This window comes from Leptonotus elevatus, chromosome 17, assembly GCF_054856555.1.
Source record: "Leptonotus elevatus isolate MCC_2025b chromosome 17, RoL_Lele_1.0, whole genome shotgun sequence".
NCBI lineage: Eukaryota > Metazoa > Chordata > Actinopteri > Syngnathiformes > Syngnathidae > Leptonotus > Leptonotus elevatus.
Genome location: NC_141255.1, coordinates 12,243,103 through 12,257,882, shown reverse-complemented (window position 1 = coordinate 12,257,882; position 14,780 = coordinate 12,243,103). Strand labels below are relative to the sequence as shown.

At 46.3% G+C, this 14,780-nt stretch overlaps 4 protein-coding genes across 11 annotated transcripts; 2 read left to right on the top strand and 2 right to left on the bottom strand.

Moving 5' to 3' along the window:
• The first annotated feature begins 30 nt into the window (after window positions 1-30).
• cyb5d1 (cytochrome b5 domain containing 1) lies at window positions 31-1,949 on the top strand. 2 transcript variants are annotated; one of them, XM_086058894.1, is made up of 5 exons: window positions 31-437; window positions 763-850; window positions 1,140-1,216; window positions 1,285-1,503; window positions 1,569-1,949. In XM_086058894.1, the coding sequence occupies exons 2-5, from the start codon at window positions 835-837 to the stop codon at window positions 1,797-1,799; spliced, it is 543 nt and encodes a 180-aa protein (XP_085915020.1). In that variant the 5' UTR covers window positions 31-437; window positions 763-834; the 3' UTR covers window positions 1,800-1,949. The 2 variants fall into 2 exon arrangements, with proteins under 2 accessions (XP_085915020.1, XP_085915019.1); XM_086058893.1 differs by lacking the exon at window positions 31-437 and having other exon boundaries at window positions 446-850.
• A 59-nt stretch (window positions 1,950-2,008) lies between these two features.
• On the top strand, window positions 2,009-4,685 carry asgr1a (asialoglycoprotein receptor 1a). 2 transcript variants are annotated; one of them, XM_086058892.1, is made up of 7 exons: window positions 2,009-2,177; window positions 2,351-2,458; window positions 2,553-2,642; window positions 3,670-3,735; window positions 3,872-3,964; window positions 4,028-4,298; window positions 4,381-4,685. In XM_086058892.1, exons 1-7 carry the CDS (start codon window positions 2,120-2,122, stop codon window positions 4,526-4,528), a joined length of 834 nt encoding a protein of 277 aa, XP_085915018.1. In that variant the 5' UTR covers window positions 2,009-2,119; the 3' UTR covers window positions 4,529-4,685. The 2 variants fall into 2 exon arrangements, with proteins under 2 accessions (XP_085915018.1, XP_085915017.1); XM_086058891.1 differs by having other exon boundaries at window positions 2,016-2,186.
• On the bottom strand, window positions 4,558-11,746 carry LOC147159929 (RPA-related protein RADX). 6 transcript variants are annotated; one of them, XM_086058887.1, is made up of 19 exons: window positions 11,630-11,746; window positions 10,918-11,020; window positions 10,677-10,851; window positions 10,437-10,531; window positions 10,265-10,375; window positions 10,019-10,182; window positions 9,790-9,943; window positions 9,607-9,718; window positions 8,224-8,312; window positions 8,038-8,154; window positions 7,865-7,960; window positions 7,640-7,801; window positions 7,369-7,493; window positions 7,176-7,294; window positions 6,424-6,471; window positions 6,298-6,341; window positions 5,962-6,228; window positions 4,914-5,063; window positions 4,558-4,838 (listed from the first exon to the last, which is right to left on the bottom strand). In XM_086058887.1, exons 1-19 carry the CDS (start codon window positions 11,690-11,692, stop codon window positions 4,711-4,713), a joined length of 2,322 nt encoding a protein of 773 aa, XP_085915013.1. In that variant the 5' UTR covers window positions 11,693-11,746; the 3' UTR covers window positions 4,558-4,710. The 6 variants fall into 6 exon arrangements, 4 of the variants coding, with proteins under 4 accessions (XP_085915013.1, XP_085915011.1, XP_085915012.1 ...); XM_086058885.1 differs by having other exon boundaries at window positions 6,424-6,474; window positions 9,790-10,182; XM_086058886.1 differs by having other exon boundaries at window positions 9,790-10,182.
• Window positions 11,747-12,490: 744 nt separating this feature from the next.
• Window positions 12,491-14,767, bottom strand: ift46 (intraflagellar transport 46 homolog (Chlamydomonas)). Its single transcript, XM_086059604.1, has 6 exons — window positions 14,507-14,767; window positions 14,140-14,238; window positions 13,764-14,065; window positions 13,538-13,631; window positions 13,334-13,465; window positions 12,491-13,203 (listed from the first exon to the last, which is right to left on the bottom strand). The coding sequence occupies exons 2-6, from the start codon at window positions 14,233-14,235 to the stop codon at window positions 12,856-12,858; spliced, it is 972 nt and encodes a 323-aa protein (XP_085915730.1). The 5' UTR covers window positions 14,236-14,238; window positions 14,507-14,767; the 3' UTR covers window positions 12,491-12,855.
• Window positions 14,768-14,780: the final 13 nt, after the last annotated feature.

The window sequence follows — 14,780 nt, the reverse complement described above, 5'->3', positions numbered from 1 at the left end:
TTGGCACGTAAACGTCAACGGAAAGCGATTGGCCGCCCATCTCGACACGGCGGCCAATGAGAAGCACGATAGCTTTGATCGACGGGGCTTCTTGACAATCACAAGAAAACAGATGTGATTTATTTCCTATCCTCGGCCTACAGAAACTTCGCGAATGTGGACCTAAACTTTGCCACGTCTCAGGGGTTCGCGATTTACGTTCTCATTGTCCAATTAAGGACTGCTGGGACTACTTTAAAACACCTTATGACGCTATGAAAATGCGTATTTGCTGGTCGGACAACAAACCCAGCGCTCCGTAAACACGTCACCGGGGAATGATTGGCCGCCCATCTCTTAGACGCAGCGACCAATAAGAAGCTTGACAGCTTTAGCTGACGGGAGCTCCTTGCCAATCGGGCGGGTCGACGAACGAGCCAATCACAGGAAGATAAACGGTATTTTTTTCTGTGTCCTGGGGCTACCGAATGTTCTCGTTTGCCACGTCACACACTTTCATTATTTGATTTTTTTTGTCAACCTACAGGGTGCTGTGGCAACTCATGATTTAATTAAAAATAAATATCCTTTGTATTATTCTGCTGGGATGAGGGCTGGCTTCTTAGCTGTCTTTTGCCACCATAAAAAAAAAGGTTGTGAGCCCCGTCCCTTGTTGTCATGGTAACCTAGCAACAATATAGAGGTAGCTTTTTGTCGCTTTTTAATTGCTTAATTTCGGTGGAGTTGATGCCAAAAAGGCCACGCTTCTTCACGCCTGCTCAGGTGTCAGCTCACAACACAGCGGCCAACCTGTGGGTTTCCTTCCTGGGCAAAGTGTGTGACCTGACCCCCCTGATGAAGCAGCATGAGGGTAAGCAGCATGACCATCGGAGTATTATAAAAATAATTATAACTAGAGAATGCTTTGGGTATTTTAGTGTTAGAATGATAATGGAATGTTAATTTGGATGTAAAAAATAGTAATATTGATGCCCTAAATGAGCTGAACCGTTTGACGTTGAAATGGTTTGAGTCGATTGAGAAATGTGGAATGATTATGTAAATTGGAAAATGTCTCCTTTCATTTGAAAATGTCATGTAAATTACAGGAAAATGCTCTTCAGCATTCACGCTATAATATTGTTAATAATTTCCCCCAGGTGATGTTTTGCTGCTGCCCATCATGGAGTTTGCAGGCAAGGACATCAGCAGCTGGTTTGACCCCGAGACCGAAGACGTGAGTGTGCGCATATACAACGACTAATTGCACAACTCCTTTTAGCACTCACACGCACCTGTGTGCAGGTCTTGACGTTCGTCCACCCACTGACCGACTGCGTGAGCTACTACACGCCGCGGGGTCGCTTTGTGCACATCCCGCCGGCCGGGCCGCGGTCTGACTGGGCCAGCGACATCGCGCCAGCCTGGTGGAAGGACCGGCGCTATGAGGTGGGACGGCTGTCCGCCAAGACCAGGTGGATACGCGTCATCAACACGCTGACGTCGCAGGAGCAGCGGCTTGAGGTCAACCGCCTAGCCTAGTCTCCCACCATTCGTGCTAAGCTAGTCTAACAGTTCCTCTCCCACAGGTGTGTTCTGAGGAGACGCTGGCGGAGATCCTGGAGCGCTACCTGCCGTACAACTCGCACGCGTGCAGCTACACGTGGAAGCACAATGGCGCCAGCCTGGACATGAGCAAGACCCTAAGTCAGAACAACGTCCCAGACGATGACGTCAAGCTCCAGAAGCTGCGTCTCGACTGCGATCTTTTCACGCCCGCCATCCTCCTCCACTTTAACGACGACCTCACTGAGGGATGAATGCCGTGATGTGTCTTGTGTGCCATGTTTTGTCATTTTGTATCATGCCGTGTCATTCAAATTCTACGTCAGACCAAGCCATGTTGTGCCATGTATCAAATCCCGCCATGCTGTTGTTGTGCGAATAAAGCACATCTGTGTACATTTGAATGGTGTGGTATGTTTTGCCACCAGGTCGCACACACACATGCACACAAACACACACGGCCGACGCTCAAGTTCAAAGTTCGCTCGGCGGTCAGTCACCTCCAGCTGATGTCGACTTTATCCGTCGGTGCGCTCCTCTTCATCACGAAAACGACGCAAAGAAGCTGATCGCCATGACGACAGAATATCACGATGATGTCGACGACGACAGCAGCTCCTTTTGGAACAAAAGTATAAATTGTGTGTGTGTGTGTGTGTCTGTCTGTGTATGGCAGCGTATAGTATGTCTGGTGTGTGTGAACGTCGTGTGTTGTATGTTGTGTGTGTTCATGCTTTGCGTGTACAGGTATATACTATGTGCGCATGTGATGTGTGTATTAGCTCACATTTGTTCCATGTACCAGATCCTCCTCTCAGCCCTCGCTCAGGTGCGTCCAGACTCACCCGCCGCTTGTTTCCCATTCTTACCGTCGCAGCCATCTTGATTCTGACAATTGCACTGGGAGCCAGCTGTGAGCACACAAATACACACAGAGAACACAACTATCGACAATTCTGTTACACGCACAGAAAATAAATGTGTGTGTGTGTGTGTGTGTGTGACAGACTCAAGGATGACGAATCGCTTGTGGTCAGCAGAGCAAAGCGTTTCCAACATGAGCCAATCACTGAGCGGCATTCAGCAGCTCGCTGCAGGTAACCACCCATTTTGCCATCATGTCGTACAATGATGTTACGTTCGACTGTGCAATGCCAGTTTATTATAGTTAACGAAAGCTAACAAAATAAGAAACTCTTTAGGACCCCTTTGTGGTATCCAAATTTGTACTTAACCCAACTATAACATATAGCTAGGGAGAGAGTGGAATGGTTGGTAACTACTCACAAGCTCTGTGAATTGATTGGTTATTCACTTCAAAACACTTCCTTTTTGATCTTCCATTTGAAGATATGTACACCAGAGATTAAAAACACCTGCTACATATATTCTTGATGATTGCTAGGAAGACGGTGAGAATGAAATGGACGACTCCACAGCCACATATGGCACAATGGAAGCAGAAGCTTAGGGAGGTGGAGGTTAGCCTTAACTGCACAGTTACAACTGAGTTCTGATGAATTTCAAAGAAGATGGATGCCTATCGTGTGACACCTCCTTAACTGACTGGATCCCCACATTTTGTTGTGATACTTTTAATATTTACTTTTCACTCATTAGCTTCCTTCAACTTTCTAGGTCCCAAAGTGTTTTTCATTTTCTTACATATTCTATTGGGTTGTCAAAGAATGTTCTGTATTTATGTTTAATACGAAAAAGGAAAACAATTTTTTTTTAACATTTTTGTGAAAAAAAGAAAGAAGTATAAACATAATTTCATATAAAAAAGCTTTTGGGGTGCATATAAATATATTTATTTTGGTACTGCTGTACGTCCATACAAAAGGCAGGTCCAACAGTTTTTTTAAAATCTTGCACTTTATATATATAAAATGCTAAATTGAATAAAAACTAAACTAAAAATAAAGCCTGTATCGTCATTCATTTAAAAAACTAAAAACAAACCTGCTCTAAAAACTAATTAAAACTACTTAAACAAAGAGTAAACAAAAGTGAAAATAAAACTAGCTATAATGAAAAATCCAGAACTATTATAACCCTGGTAAAATGTAATATTGCACTATACCATGCTTTGTTGTGTTAGCACGTGTGTTGATGTCGCAGACGCCGCCAAAGATTTGGAGCGACTCAAGTTTGCGGTGGCGAGCAACCAAGACGAGCTGCGGTCAAGTGAGTCTTGACAAAAGTTGCGTTATTGTGTAAACCACTGTTATTTTGCCATGCCACAACATGTGTTGCAAATCATGCCATATTGTGTCATCATACCACAATCACATGATGACCATTTGACGTTTTTTCTTTTCAGCCGCTGAGGCCTTGAAGCAGCTCGCCACGTTGGACACCATCAGCAGGACGGTAGCCACTCTCCAATGCTCCATCCAACACATCGTCAACAACGGTACACTACACACACACACAAACACACACACTGAGCGGGCAGTTGAAGGCTTGTGGTTGGAAGGTTCGACGCCAGAAAGCAGCGGCTGCTGTCCTCTGAACTGGGAAAGGGTGGGCTCCAGCTGTTACCTGTTCAGTCGGTCGCTGCTGTCCTGGCACGACGCCCGCGATTGGTGCAACGGACACGAGTCGCACTTGGCTATCATCCTGACGGACGAGGAGTGGGAATTTGTGCAACGGCACGCGCCGGGTCACTTCTTCTGGGTGGGCCTGAGCGATGAGAGGACGGGGTCGTGGGAGTGGGTCAACCAGACGCCTTATGTCATGAACCGAAGGTGCGCCGCATCTGTCCACACTCTTGTCTAATCCGCTGATGGAAGTAAAGCGCTTATAATAGCGGGGGGCTGTTTGTCTCAGGCACTGGCGGCCAGGGCAGCCCGACAGCTGGACCCACCATGGCCTGGGGTCCGGAGATGAGGACTGCGCTCACTTACACACAGACGGACGCCTCAATGACCTGCACTGCTCCACCAGGCTGGGATTCCTCTGCCAGAGGCACGCCTGACCATGCCAGGAAAATAAGTCCCCAAAACGACTGTGCTAACACTTTTTAATGAAAACACAATAAAGTGCAACAAAATCACAAAGGTAAAAAGTGCAATAGTTTTTCTGTAAACATACTGAAAAGTGCAAAAAGTCAATAAAAACTATTTTGCAAACAATCAGACCTTGAAACAACTGTAAACTTCAAAAACTTGAACAAAAGGCCCGACTTAGCACCACCTCTGACTCCAAGTCTCCGCCCAGGTTACACACATTCAGCAAGCACACCAGCCTTTGATTGGTCAGGAGCGTTGCCGTAGCGATGAGGTCACCTGGCGGAATGAGACAGGAACAGTCGTCACCTTTGACAGTCAGTTTGGGTGATGAATGCGTGTAAGCGTACGCACCTGGCGAAGGCGGAGGTGCGTGAGATGAGAAGGCTCCATGGGACAAAATGGAGGCCCAGGTGTTGTCATGGGAACGGGAGGGTGGCAAGAGGGAGGAAGAGGACGACTGAGGGAGAAAGATGGCGGGGATGCACACACCGTCCGACAAAGCTGTGGAGGTCAATGTCACATGTTATGTACCGGTGTGCGTTTACCAGAAAGGAAGGGAGGAGGGAATAAAAGGAAGGAAGGAAAGATGGAATGAGAAAAAGGAAGACAGGCAGAAAAAAAGCCAGGAAGGGGAGAAAGAGCGAAATGGATGGAACTAAAGGGGAAAAAGGAAGGATAAAACGTTTCAGAAACAAATGAAGACGGAATAAAGAAAGAAATGCTAGAAAGAATTAATCAAAAGATGGGGCAGGATAGATAAAACAAGAAAGGAAAGAATAAGGAAAGGGAAATAAGTCAAAGAAGGAAAGAAGCAAGGAAGGAAGAAATGAATAAAAGAAGATAAAAGTAGGCAAGTAGTAAAGGCAGAAAAGAAAGAAGAAAAGGGGGAAGGAATAAAGTAAAGGATAAAAAGAGGAGTGGAAGGAAGAAGGAGTAAAGGACGGAAGAAAAGGGGTAGGAGGAATGAAAGAAGGACAAATGGGAGGAAAGTAAGAAAAAAGAAAATGGATGGATAGAAGAAGGAAAGGGAAAGTAATCAAAGAAGGAAACAGTAAAGGAAGAAAGAATGGAAAAAAGAAGGGAAAAGTGGATGAAAGAAAGAAAGAACAAAAGAAAGAAAGCTGGGAAAAATAAATAAAGGGAAGGAAGAAAGAAAAGGATAAAAGAAATAAAGGGAAGGAAGAAAGAAAAGGACAAAAGGAAGCGAATGAATGAAAGAATGAAGAATGCAAGGAAAGTAGGAAGAAAGGAAATAAAAAATGTATAAAGGAAAGAAAGGAGAACAGAAGGAATGTGAAAAAAGAAGAATGGAAAGAACAAAGAAGGAAGACAGAAAGGACAGAAAGAAAGAAAGAAGGAATAATGGAAGGAAGATGGACAGCTGTCAGACATCACACACCTTTGAGCCTGAGCGTGTAGTAGTGGTCGCAGGTGAAGACGGCGTCATGGGTCAAGCGTCCTCCCATCGTCACGGAAACCACCTGTTCTTTCTGATGGGCGGGGTCATAGCGCATCACCAGCGTCTCCACGGCGACATGTGGGAAATCCGGCGAGCTGGGGCAGGTGGCGTACGACGAGTTGGCCTGGTCCTCCTCTTCCTCTTCCTCGTCTCCATCGTCGTCGTCCGTATCTTGGAGAAACTCCTTGGAGGCCCCGAAAAGAATGGCTGGACAAGATGACATCTTAGCGCATACTCACATGAACATCATGTTGTTGTGTACACACACGCACGCACTTGTCATGTTGCTGACTTCATGCTGGACGGTCGCACGAGGACGACTGCGGAGTCACAGGGACAACGTCATCACTCGAGGCCAACCGGAAACGCTTCATATTTGAGTGTGGCGTGGCCCAGTCTCACCGCTTTTGTGGAGTGTCCGAGTGCAGCAGCAGCTTCCTTTTAGACAGCCTGCTGAGCACAAACACGAAAGGACGCTTGAATGAACATGCGGGAAAAGGGAAGTTACACGTTACGTTAGGGGCCTACGCAAGCTACGTACTCGGGGGCACATACGCAGAGCCAATCAACAACGAAGCACCGCCACGTCCACAGTTTATGAATTTTTTGTTTTTGTTAACCATAAGTACAAGTCTGTTACAGGTTGATAAAGCGATTTTCAAGTGAATCTGACAACCTCATTTGTAGTAAAATCCTCTCTAATACCTTTAAGGGGCAAAATACAGCTGCTTTTATTCATCTTAGGGGGTGGCCATTTTGCCACTTGCTGTCAACTCAAAATGACATCACTGTTGCTCGGGGCTCAATAACGACCATTAACAGCTCAGCTTGCGAACCTCACATGTAGGGCTGGGAAACAAAGTCGACCAAATCGGATAAGTTGACTTTGAATTAAATGGTAGTTTGTTTACCTTAAATGGTAATCGCTAGCACGCTAATGCTAATCATGATTGCTAACCGTTCAACCTGAGTGGATAAATGGCGATTATTCGATGGAATAATTGATAGGATAATGATTTTAAAAAGATTCGAGAGATAGCTCTAGTCACATGACCAAACTCAAACAACAGCTGAGCCGTGATTGGTCGTTAAATGAACCCCGAGAAAATGTGCTGTGATTTTCAGTCGAAAGCCGAAGGGGGAAATGCTGTTACCTGCCACTGTAGGGCGTCGATTGATTGACAGGTGACAATGGCAAAATCTGTGGTGACGAGTCGGCCGAGGAGAGCGAAGACAGAGATGACGCATCTCGCCAAAAGATGCAACGCTCCTCCTAATTTGCATCTAATTATTATTACATAGAAACAATCGATCGATTTAGTTATTGGTGTGTGTTTGTGTGTGTACCTCTCCTCTTCGGCAATATGTAACCATGGTAACGGTCGCCTGGATACAGAAGGTGAGTCGCTCCCTGTAACAAAGTTGATCTAGCTCCCTCAGAAGTTCTGCCCCCGGGAGGAAACCGGGCTCCCCTTAAAAAAAAGGAGGAAGGAAGGAATGAAGGAATGAAGGAAGGGAAGGAGGGAGGGAGGGAGGGCGGGATGGTGGATGAGAGTGACAGAAACATTGAGGACCTGCTCAATTTCTTTTGCAAGCACAGAGATGTCGGCCAGCTGACCTTGCCTTTGTTTCATGTATGCTTCCAAGGAGACGGGAGGGGACGGGTACACGAAGTATCCGCCAATCAGAGCCGAGCGCAAGAGGCGATCCTCGTCCTGCTGCCGGAACCAGTCGAGGAACTGCTGGACTTCCGGCAGATGGCCGTAACGGTTGCGTTGACCTGTCAATCAAGCCCGCCGTTAACACGACGCCGCGATGACGATGTCACAAATAGAGCTGATACCTGAGCGGTGCAGCTGCGTGTACGACGTGTTCGTCAGGTAGAAGAGTCCTGCTGCCGTCTGGACCACCCTCAGACGCGAGCACATCAACACCGACACTGCGCACACACACATGCTGCTTGTTAGCCGACCTTCCTTTCCTGAATTCTTTCTTTCTTTCTTTACTTCATCTCACATGGGTGGAGCCTGCGGTGCATCTTTGGCTGCGAGGTGGAGAAAAGCTGGATCCAGATTGGCCGAGAGCTGCGTCCGTCCTGCAACCGCAGCCAGCGATACTCCAACAATTCTGACCCTGGGCGCACACGATTGAATATTGAGTGGGTACGAGTCAGCATCCCGTCGCAACGGCGATGCCCCTCACCCTTTCTCGTCCTCTCGGCGCGCCCCATAAAAGTCAGCAAGCCGATGATGTCACACAGGGCGCCGTGAGGGCGAGACACAAGTTCCTCACTATGACAAGAAAAGCACAAGAAGGCCAAATTCTAAATATGTACGTCAATGTTTTGGTGCGCTTTTATTTTGAGGTTGTTCCTCGTCACTCAGATTGTGTTTGGGGCGTTTATACTGCCGTCACAAACTGTTGTTACCGACATCAACAACACAATCACAGCTCACCTGTTTTCTGAAGCTGAGCTGTGATTGGTTGTTAACTGAGACCTGAGCAACTGTGATGTCATTTTCACTCGACAGCAAGTGGCAAAATGGCCGCCTTCTGATATTGATAAAATTTTGCTGCTTAACTCATATTCCACTAACACAATATTAACCAGAATATCGTAGTGGGGCTGCATAGTTCTTGGGGGGGGGGGGGGGGGGTTGACTTCCTCCTTAATTATGCGGACATTGTATTGTACAGTGCCTGTTTAGTCGCGGTTCCAGTGTTAGCAGCTAGCGACGTTAGCAGATAGCAGCGTTTAGCTGGCGAGAGTCGGATTACTTTTCAGATGTAGTTTAACAGTCGTAAATGATTCTGCATACTTTGATGTGGACAGCCTGGTCACTTTAACAAACCGGGATTATACAAATATGCTGTTTTAGGCGACAAATTGGACAACATTTCACTAATGTTTCTCGAGAGGAAAATAGTGTGCTACTAAGTAAGGACAGTTTAAATTTAAACCTGTTTATTAATTCAACACTAAGCAACTTTCAGTTTATGTTGATTATGGCGACATCTTATGGACAAAAGCGGTATTGTTATGTCTGAAGGAAGACCACATTTCCTATGAGGACAAGTGCAATGCGTCGTTTTTTTTTTAACTCACACCAGCTTGGCCAATGTTGATCCTTGACTGCCCTTATATCGGGTAGCTTCCCTTTTCCTTTTTTCTTTTTTGTCTCCTCAGACAAAACTTTTCAGTTGTTTTGCAGCTTCTGCCAGGAAAACAGTAATCGTGCATCAACATTCAAAATTACTTCCATCTTTGTAGTGAATGGGGAAAGGTGGAAATAACGTATGCCATAAATCAGTCAGCACATTTGTAGTTTTTTTGTGTGGCAGTGTTCCTACCATCCTCCTGAAAGTTGCTTAATGCCAGTAAAAATGATACAGACCGCCTCAGGCCATGGCAAAGGTACCATTCAACTAGTTTTAAGTCGATGTTTCATCAGAAGAGACATGAACATATTTTATTAAGGTTGAAAAGTTTTTTAGTGCTACTTTATGTGGAAATGTTTGGTTTTTTTGTCTTCTTTGAGCAACCATTGTGAAGTTGAGAAATGTCCGCGGTGGGCGTGGAAATACCTGTCACAGAAGTTGAAGGTGGTCGCGGGCTGCGGCAGGCAATCGGGCGCCACGGACGCCTCGGGAAGCAGAGCGATATGAGCGGCTGGTTTCTGGCTATTTATGCTGAGCTCTGAAGGCACATGGCGCAAGGAAATGATGAAAGGAAGGAATGGAAGAAAAGGAAATAATGGAGGGTAGTACCAATGTCGTCTTCTGTGTGGTACCGCTGCTTGACGCGGAAGCGGCTCAAGCTTATGATGTCGCCGGGCTTGAGAACACGGTACCAGTCCACGCACACGCTATTCCACAACACCAGCGACACGCTTCCCGAGGGGTCGTGCGCCTCCAAGAGCGCCTGCGCACACAGCGTGCGTGAAACGCTGCTACCGCTGCTGCGTTCTCTTCCCTTGACGCCGTCACCTTCACCCACCTGATAGGGGCACGCGCAGTTCCTGTCTGTCCTCCCGTAATACGTCAGGTGCGACTTGGCCGTGACGCGCACGATCAGCCGCCGCAGGACGGTGCCCATGACCCAAACGTCGTGGCTCAAGAATGCCTGGCGGAGGCTTTTGATGGTCGTGGTGGGACGGAGAGCTGTGGCCAGAACGAGAATGAGAGAGAAAAGGAGAAAGCAAAATCACGCATGTACTGTGGTATGTGTGCATAGTCCACCCACCCATCTCCTCCTGATCCTCCTGGGGAGGGGCTGTCTTGTTCCAGGTGTGCCCGTAATAGTCTCTGCTGTTCCACAGCGGCAGAAAGACTTTACGGTATGCCAGCAGTGGACCTGAAGCACACGCACGTCAACCAATAGCACGCCAGCATAAGGCGCCGTTTAGCTCATTAACCTGACTCGTCGGACGAGCCGATCCAAGGCAGCGAGTCCTGGTCCGAATCCTGGTTAGCCTCAAATGCGCTCACCTCCATGCTGACCACGATGAAGCTGCACAGATAACGGTTGAAATGTGACTCTTTGGCCTGTTTTATTGCCTCTTCTCTTCTCCACTCCACTCCACCTCTTTCTCAGAGAGCCTTATGATTTTATAAACTTCCTAAACCTTCCACCCCTGCGCAAGCCAAGTGGCTACCTTTCGTCCTCTGCACGGTCCGCCAAGCCCGTCATGGCGGGGGCCAGGGTGACGTTCCGCACAGCCGTCCCCTGCCGCAGCACGTTCTTCTCCACCAGCCCGTTGAGTTTGGGATGCAGAGTGACACGCAGGCGGCAGTCACCGTCGCTAAGCGTGATGTCGTACAGGTTGTCGCCTGGAAACGAAAGTGACCCGGGATCAGAGGTGAACAAGAGGGCCCCAAACAGGGCGGCGTACTCACCAGTGAAAATGGTGTGCGGGAAGTAGACGGCGAAGCCCAGGTCTCTGGTGTATCGCAACACGTCCAACAGGTTAAGTGTCTCCCTGCACACCACTTGAGAGCGCTGAAGACACAATTTAGTGATAAAGTGGCACTTGATTAATAGTTGGTTGATTTTTTTGTTTTTAAACGCTTGTGCTTTAGCCTGGCCTATCCACTCCAATATACACCATTCCTCAAATAATCTGCCATTTTAAAGAAATGCCTCACCTCGAAAAGATGCCCCCTTTACTCTAACATACAAGTAGGTGTCATATACAAACATTATAGTGAAAATAAACGTCTCCCCCTAAACATAAAAGCTTTACGTTAAATTGCAACCTAGTTTTAGTCATGAAACTAGACCGAGTACCTGGCAACATGCAACGGGTCTCCTTTTTACAGCAGTTGCTTAAAACAAATTCAATGTTTTGTGTACGACAGTAACGAAATGGTTCAAGCACCGATAGCCACTAGTAACGTTTTTTTTTTTTAATATTAAGCAGTAAGACACACAAACGTGGCAACAATCAGCAATCATTTTTTCGTACAAATCAACAATAACTGCCAAGGGAACAAAAGGTCACAGAAAAACAACAACATATAGCCGCTAGTAACATGTCAGTGTCACCATCCATTTCCGCATTCTTTTTTTCTCTTTATTTACTTCACAGACGACACCAAAAGTAAGAACCTGGTTTGTAGCGATCCTGGACCGCGCCAGTGTTCGGCGTAAGATGCAGTCGGGCGCCGCCATGCCGCTAAATCCATGGGATTGTTGTCAAGCAACCTTGCGAGTGCGCATGCGTCAATGAGTGTAGACGAAATGTGTTAGGAGACGACACACTACGCAAATACTGTAGTATTTCTTGGAACCAAAACTAAAATTTAAAAAACAATTTCGTTGAAGAAATAAAATAAAAACAAAAATGCTTTTTGGAGCGGTATGCAGGTCTTCCAGCCAAAAACGAACACTAACTGAAACTGAAAAATATCCATCGTTTAGTCTTTGGTAATTAATTTAACACATGAGCCTTTGGGGATGATTTCAAATGTGATTTTTAAGTATATTTATTTAAATCTTAACTGAAATAAATAAATTTGAAAGTGTGTCACACTGAAGTGATGTTTTCATTTTACCATCGTGTCAATACTATGCACAAGCAATACACATTAAAAATAAATACATAAACGAAAACTAATACTAAAACTGACTAAAACTAAACTACACCTAAGCATAAAAAAAAAACTAAACCTAATAAAACAGAACCACCCTGAAAACTAATTAAAATGAACTAAATTAACTAATAAACTATGACATAATTGCCAGAAATTAAAATCTTCCTAAACTGGAGCCTTTACTGCTCCTTTTAAACAAACACAAAATCAAATCATAAATAAATGTATACGCATATACAAAAAACATAACAAAACAAAAACAAAAAACAATACAATGAATCCCGTCTTAAATTCGCCACATGATGGTGCCAAAGCACTACCTAAATAAGTTACTGTTAATAATTAATGATCTTCATCTTTATGAAGACACTGATGGTGTTATTTATTGATTTATTTTTACAGTAACATCACCTATGATTTAACAAAGTAGGAAATATAAGAATCAATATGCAACATTCTATAAATATCAGCAAGTGTTTTTATTTTCAAACAATCAAATGTATTGGAAATCACAATACCCCATCACTGGTGAGCTATTTTCAGAACATGCCTCCAGGCTACTCATGTGGTCCTTAGGGGTCCTCTGGGGACTGCTGGGTCCATGTTTGTGACCTCTGACTGACAGAGACTGTATATTTCAGGGCAACTGCAAGTTTAGCCCGAGTTGGTAAGGGAAGCACACTTGAACGTGGTTTTCAAAAAGGCGGCATTACAAATATCATTATGCATGTAGAAGGCGCGTCAAGTGCGCGCAAAGTGCTGCGAGTCTCTGAACTCCAGGAAGAGGCTGAAGAGCAGGTGCAGCGCTTGGATGCGGCTGCAGTACACGGGGACGTCCAGCAGGGCGCACACGATATCGCAGTACTGTGGCAGGCTGCAGGAGAGGCGGGCAGGGGGCAGGCTCACACGCCCCAGGGTTTCCTCCACCTCCGGCGGCCACTCCTGCATGAGGGCATCGATGTCAGGCATGGCGCGTGCATACTGTACGCTGGCCGCCGCCTTGGAGCGGTGCAGGGCACCGATGCTCTCCACCCAGCTGTCCACGGCACGTGGGTTGGACTGAGGACTGGACACACTGGTCACTTTCAGCTAGGAGACACATGTGAAATCAATATTTATCTCATAAAAAAACAACAACACATCATACTCACTAGAGATGCTGACTAAGCAGCTAAACTCGTATTTTGGTAGGTGAAGTAGGCTGACTGGGGTTTCGTACCTCGCTAGTGGCATGCTGCTTGGTCTCCTCAGACAACCACAACGACAAGACTGTGGGGTCCGACTGCTTGACGCTGGGCTCGTCCAGAACCAGAAGGCCCAGCCCGTCCGGTTTGCCGTCCGGCCTCGGCACCTGTGCGCCGCAGATGGAACAGACTGGTGATCATCGACTTGGGTTCAAACACAGCAACAATTAGGAACCTACCTTAAGGAAGGCATCAATGTCACCCACGGCCGGAATGAAGTCCGGGATGAAGGGTCTCAGGCTGTGTTCCAGCACGATGGACTTAGCAGAGTACCTTGCGGACATCACACACACAAAATATTTCATTAGTCCACCTGTTAGCATCAGTGTAAGTGAGTAAATATCAGTTAGTAGGTCAGCATCAGGCGGTGGCATCCCTGCCACACAGACAGTGCTCCAAACTCACTGTGTGATGTACTGGAATAACTCCTTGATCTCAGAGCTGACAGGCAAGTTGGCATAGTCAGCCGCGTTGTACGCGCCCTCGGGAGCCTCGCCAGTCTCCTCGTCTTCATCATCATCATCATCATCATCATCATCATCTGATTCTTCGGACTCTTCCTCCTCGTCTTCCTCGTTGGGACTGACCCCGGGCTGCCTGCTGATCTGCCCTTTGGTTCTCAGAGGCTCGCGATCTTCGTCCATCTCGTCACTGCTGCTGTTGCCGGACATCAGGCCGCGCCCCCTCCTGTTCCTCCCACGCTCCGCCTGGAATAGCACAAATGATGACCGCCACCCAGGTACTGAAAATGCGGGCGGGTGGGCGGGCAGACCCTTGTTACCTGGCCACGGATGCTCGCCTCCTCTGCTGAGTCACTCAGTTCCACGCTCTCGTCGTAAGGTTGGTTCTTCACAAGTCGACGGTCGGCTCGCTCCATGAACTACACAAACATATGATTAAATAAGGTACAATAACGTTTTTCATCACATCTTACATGGTAACACACTGTTTTGCCATAGTACGACTAATGTTTTAGGCTGAACACACGATTCACATATAATAACCATATTATATATGACGTGCTAAATTGGAATTCCATTTTAACATGTGCTAGCATAGCATGGATTCCGTAGTAACTTAGATTTATAACATATATTTGAATTTCTGTTCTTATTTCTATTTAACGTGTCCCGCATAGCATAGCTTACATGCTAACGTTTGCCACCTAGCATCAGAGAAAAATGGGCTTCTTGTGGTCAAAGTGAGATTGTTTTCCAGTCACTGCTGTCCTTTAGCGGTGTCTCCTGTCAAATAAATGTAGAGAACAGTGTATTAGAAAAAAAAAAAGATGTAGTAAAGTATCATTCCCAGTCTAAACTCGTTCAAATACGCCACAAAACCACAACAGCAAACGCTTCTGTAACTTAGCAACCAGCGACGTCATGTTGTTTTCTTCTTCTCCGTGGTTTGTTCTTCCTCTCC

What these genes read in the sequence shown, in the direction of transcription:
- cyb5d1 (XM_086058893.1), top strand. Translation starts at nt 727, where the DNA reads ATGCCAAAAAGGCCACGCTTCTTCACGCCTGCTCAGGTGTCAGCTCAC. An exon ending in CCTGATGAAGCAGCATGAGG is followed by an intron (nt 851 to 1,139) that starts GTAAGCAGCATG and finishes AATTTCCCCCAG; the next exon opens with GTGATGTTTTGCTGCTGCCC. An exon ending in CGCAGGAGCAGCGGCTTGAG is followed by an intron (nt 1,504 to 1,568) that starts GTCAACCGCCTA and finishes CCTCTCCCACAG; the next exon opens with GTGTGTTCTGAGGAGACGCT.
- asgr1a (XM_086058891.1), top strand. Translation starts at nt 2,120, where the DNA reads ATGACGACAGAATATCACGATGATGTCGACGACGACAGCAGCTCCTTT. An exon ending in AATTGCACTGGGAGCCAGCT is followed by an intron (nt 2,459 to 2,552) that starts GTGAGCACACAA and finishes TGTGTGTGACAG; the next exon opens with ACTCAAGGATGACGAATCGC. An exon ending in CCAAGACGAGCTGCGGTCAA is followed by an intron (nt 3,736 to 3,871) that starts GTGAGTCTTGAC and finishes TTTTCTTTTCAG; the next exon opens with CCGCTGAGGCCTTGAAGCAG.
- LOC147159929 (XM_086058885.1), bottom strand. Translation starts at nt 11,692, where the DNA reads ATGGCGGCGCCCGACTGCATCTTACGCCGAACACTGGCGCGGTCCAGG. An exon ending in CCCGCACACCATTTTCACTG is followed by an intron (nt 10,852 to 10,917) that starts GTGAGTACGCCG and finishes TTTCGTTTCCAG; the next exon opens with GCGACAACCTGTACGACATC. An exon ending in CGGCTCGTCCGACGAGTCAG is followed by an intron (nt 10,376 to 10,436) that starts GTTAATGAGCTA and finishes CGTGTGCTTCAG; the next exon opens with GTCCACTGCTGGCATACCGT.
- ift46 (XM_086059604.1), bottom strand. Translation starts at nt 14,235, where the DNA reads ATGGAGCGAGCCGACCGTCGACTTGTGAAGAACCAACCTTACGACGAG. An exon ending in AGGCGAGCATCCGTGGCCAG is followed by an intron (nt 14,066 to 14,139) that starts GTAACAAGGGTC and finishes GTGCTATTCCAG; the next exon opens with GCGGAGCGTGGGAGGAACAG. An exon ending in ACATTGATGCCTTCCTTAAG is followed by an intron (nt 13,466 to 13,537) that starts GTAGGTTCCTAA and finishes TGCGGCGCACAG; the next exon opens with GTGCCGAGGCCGGACGGCAA.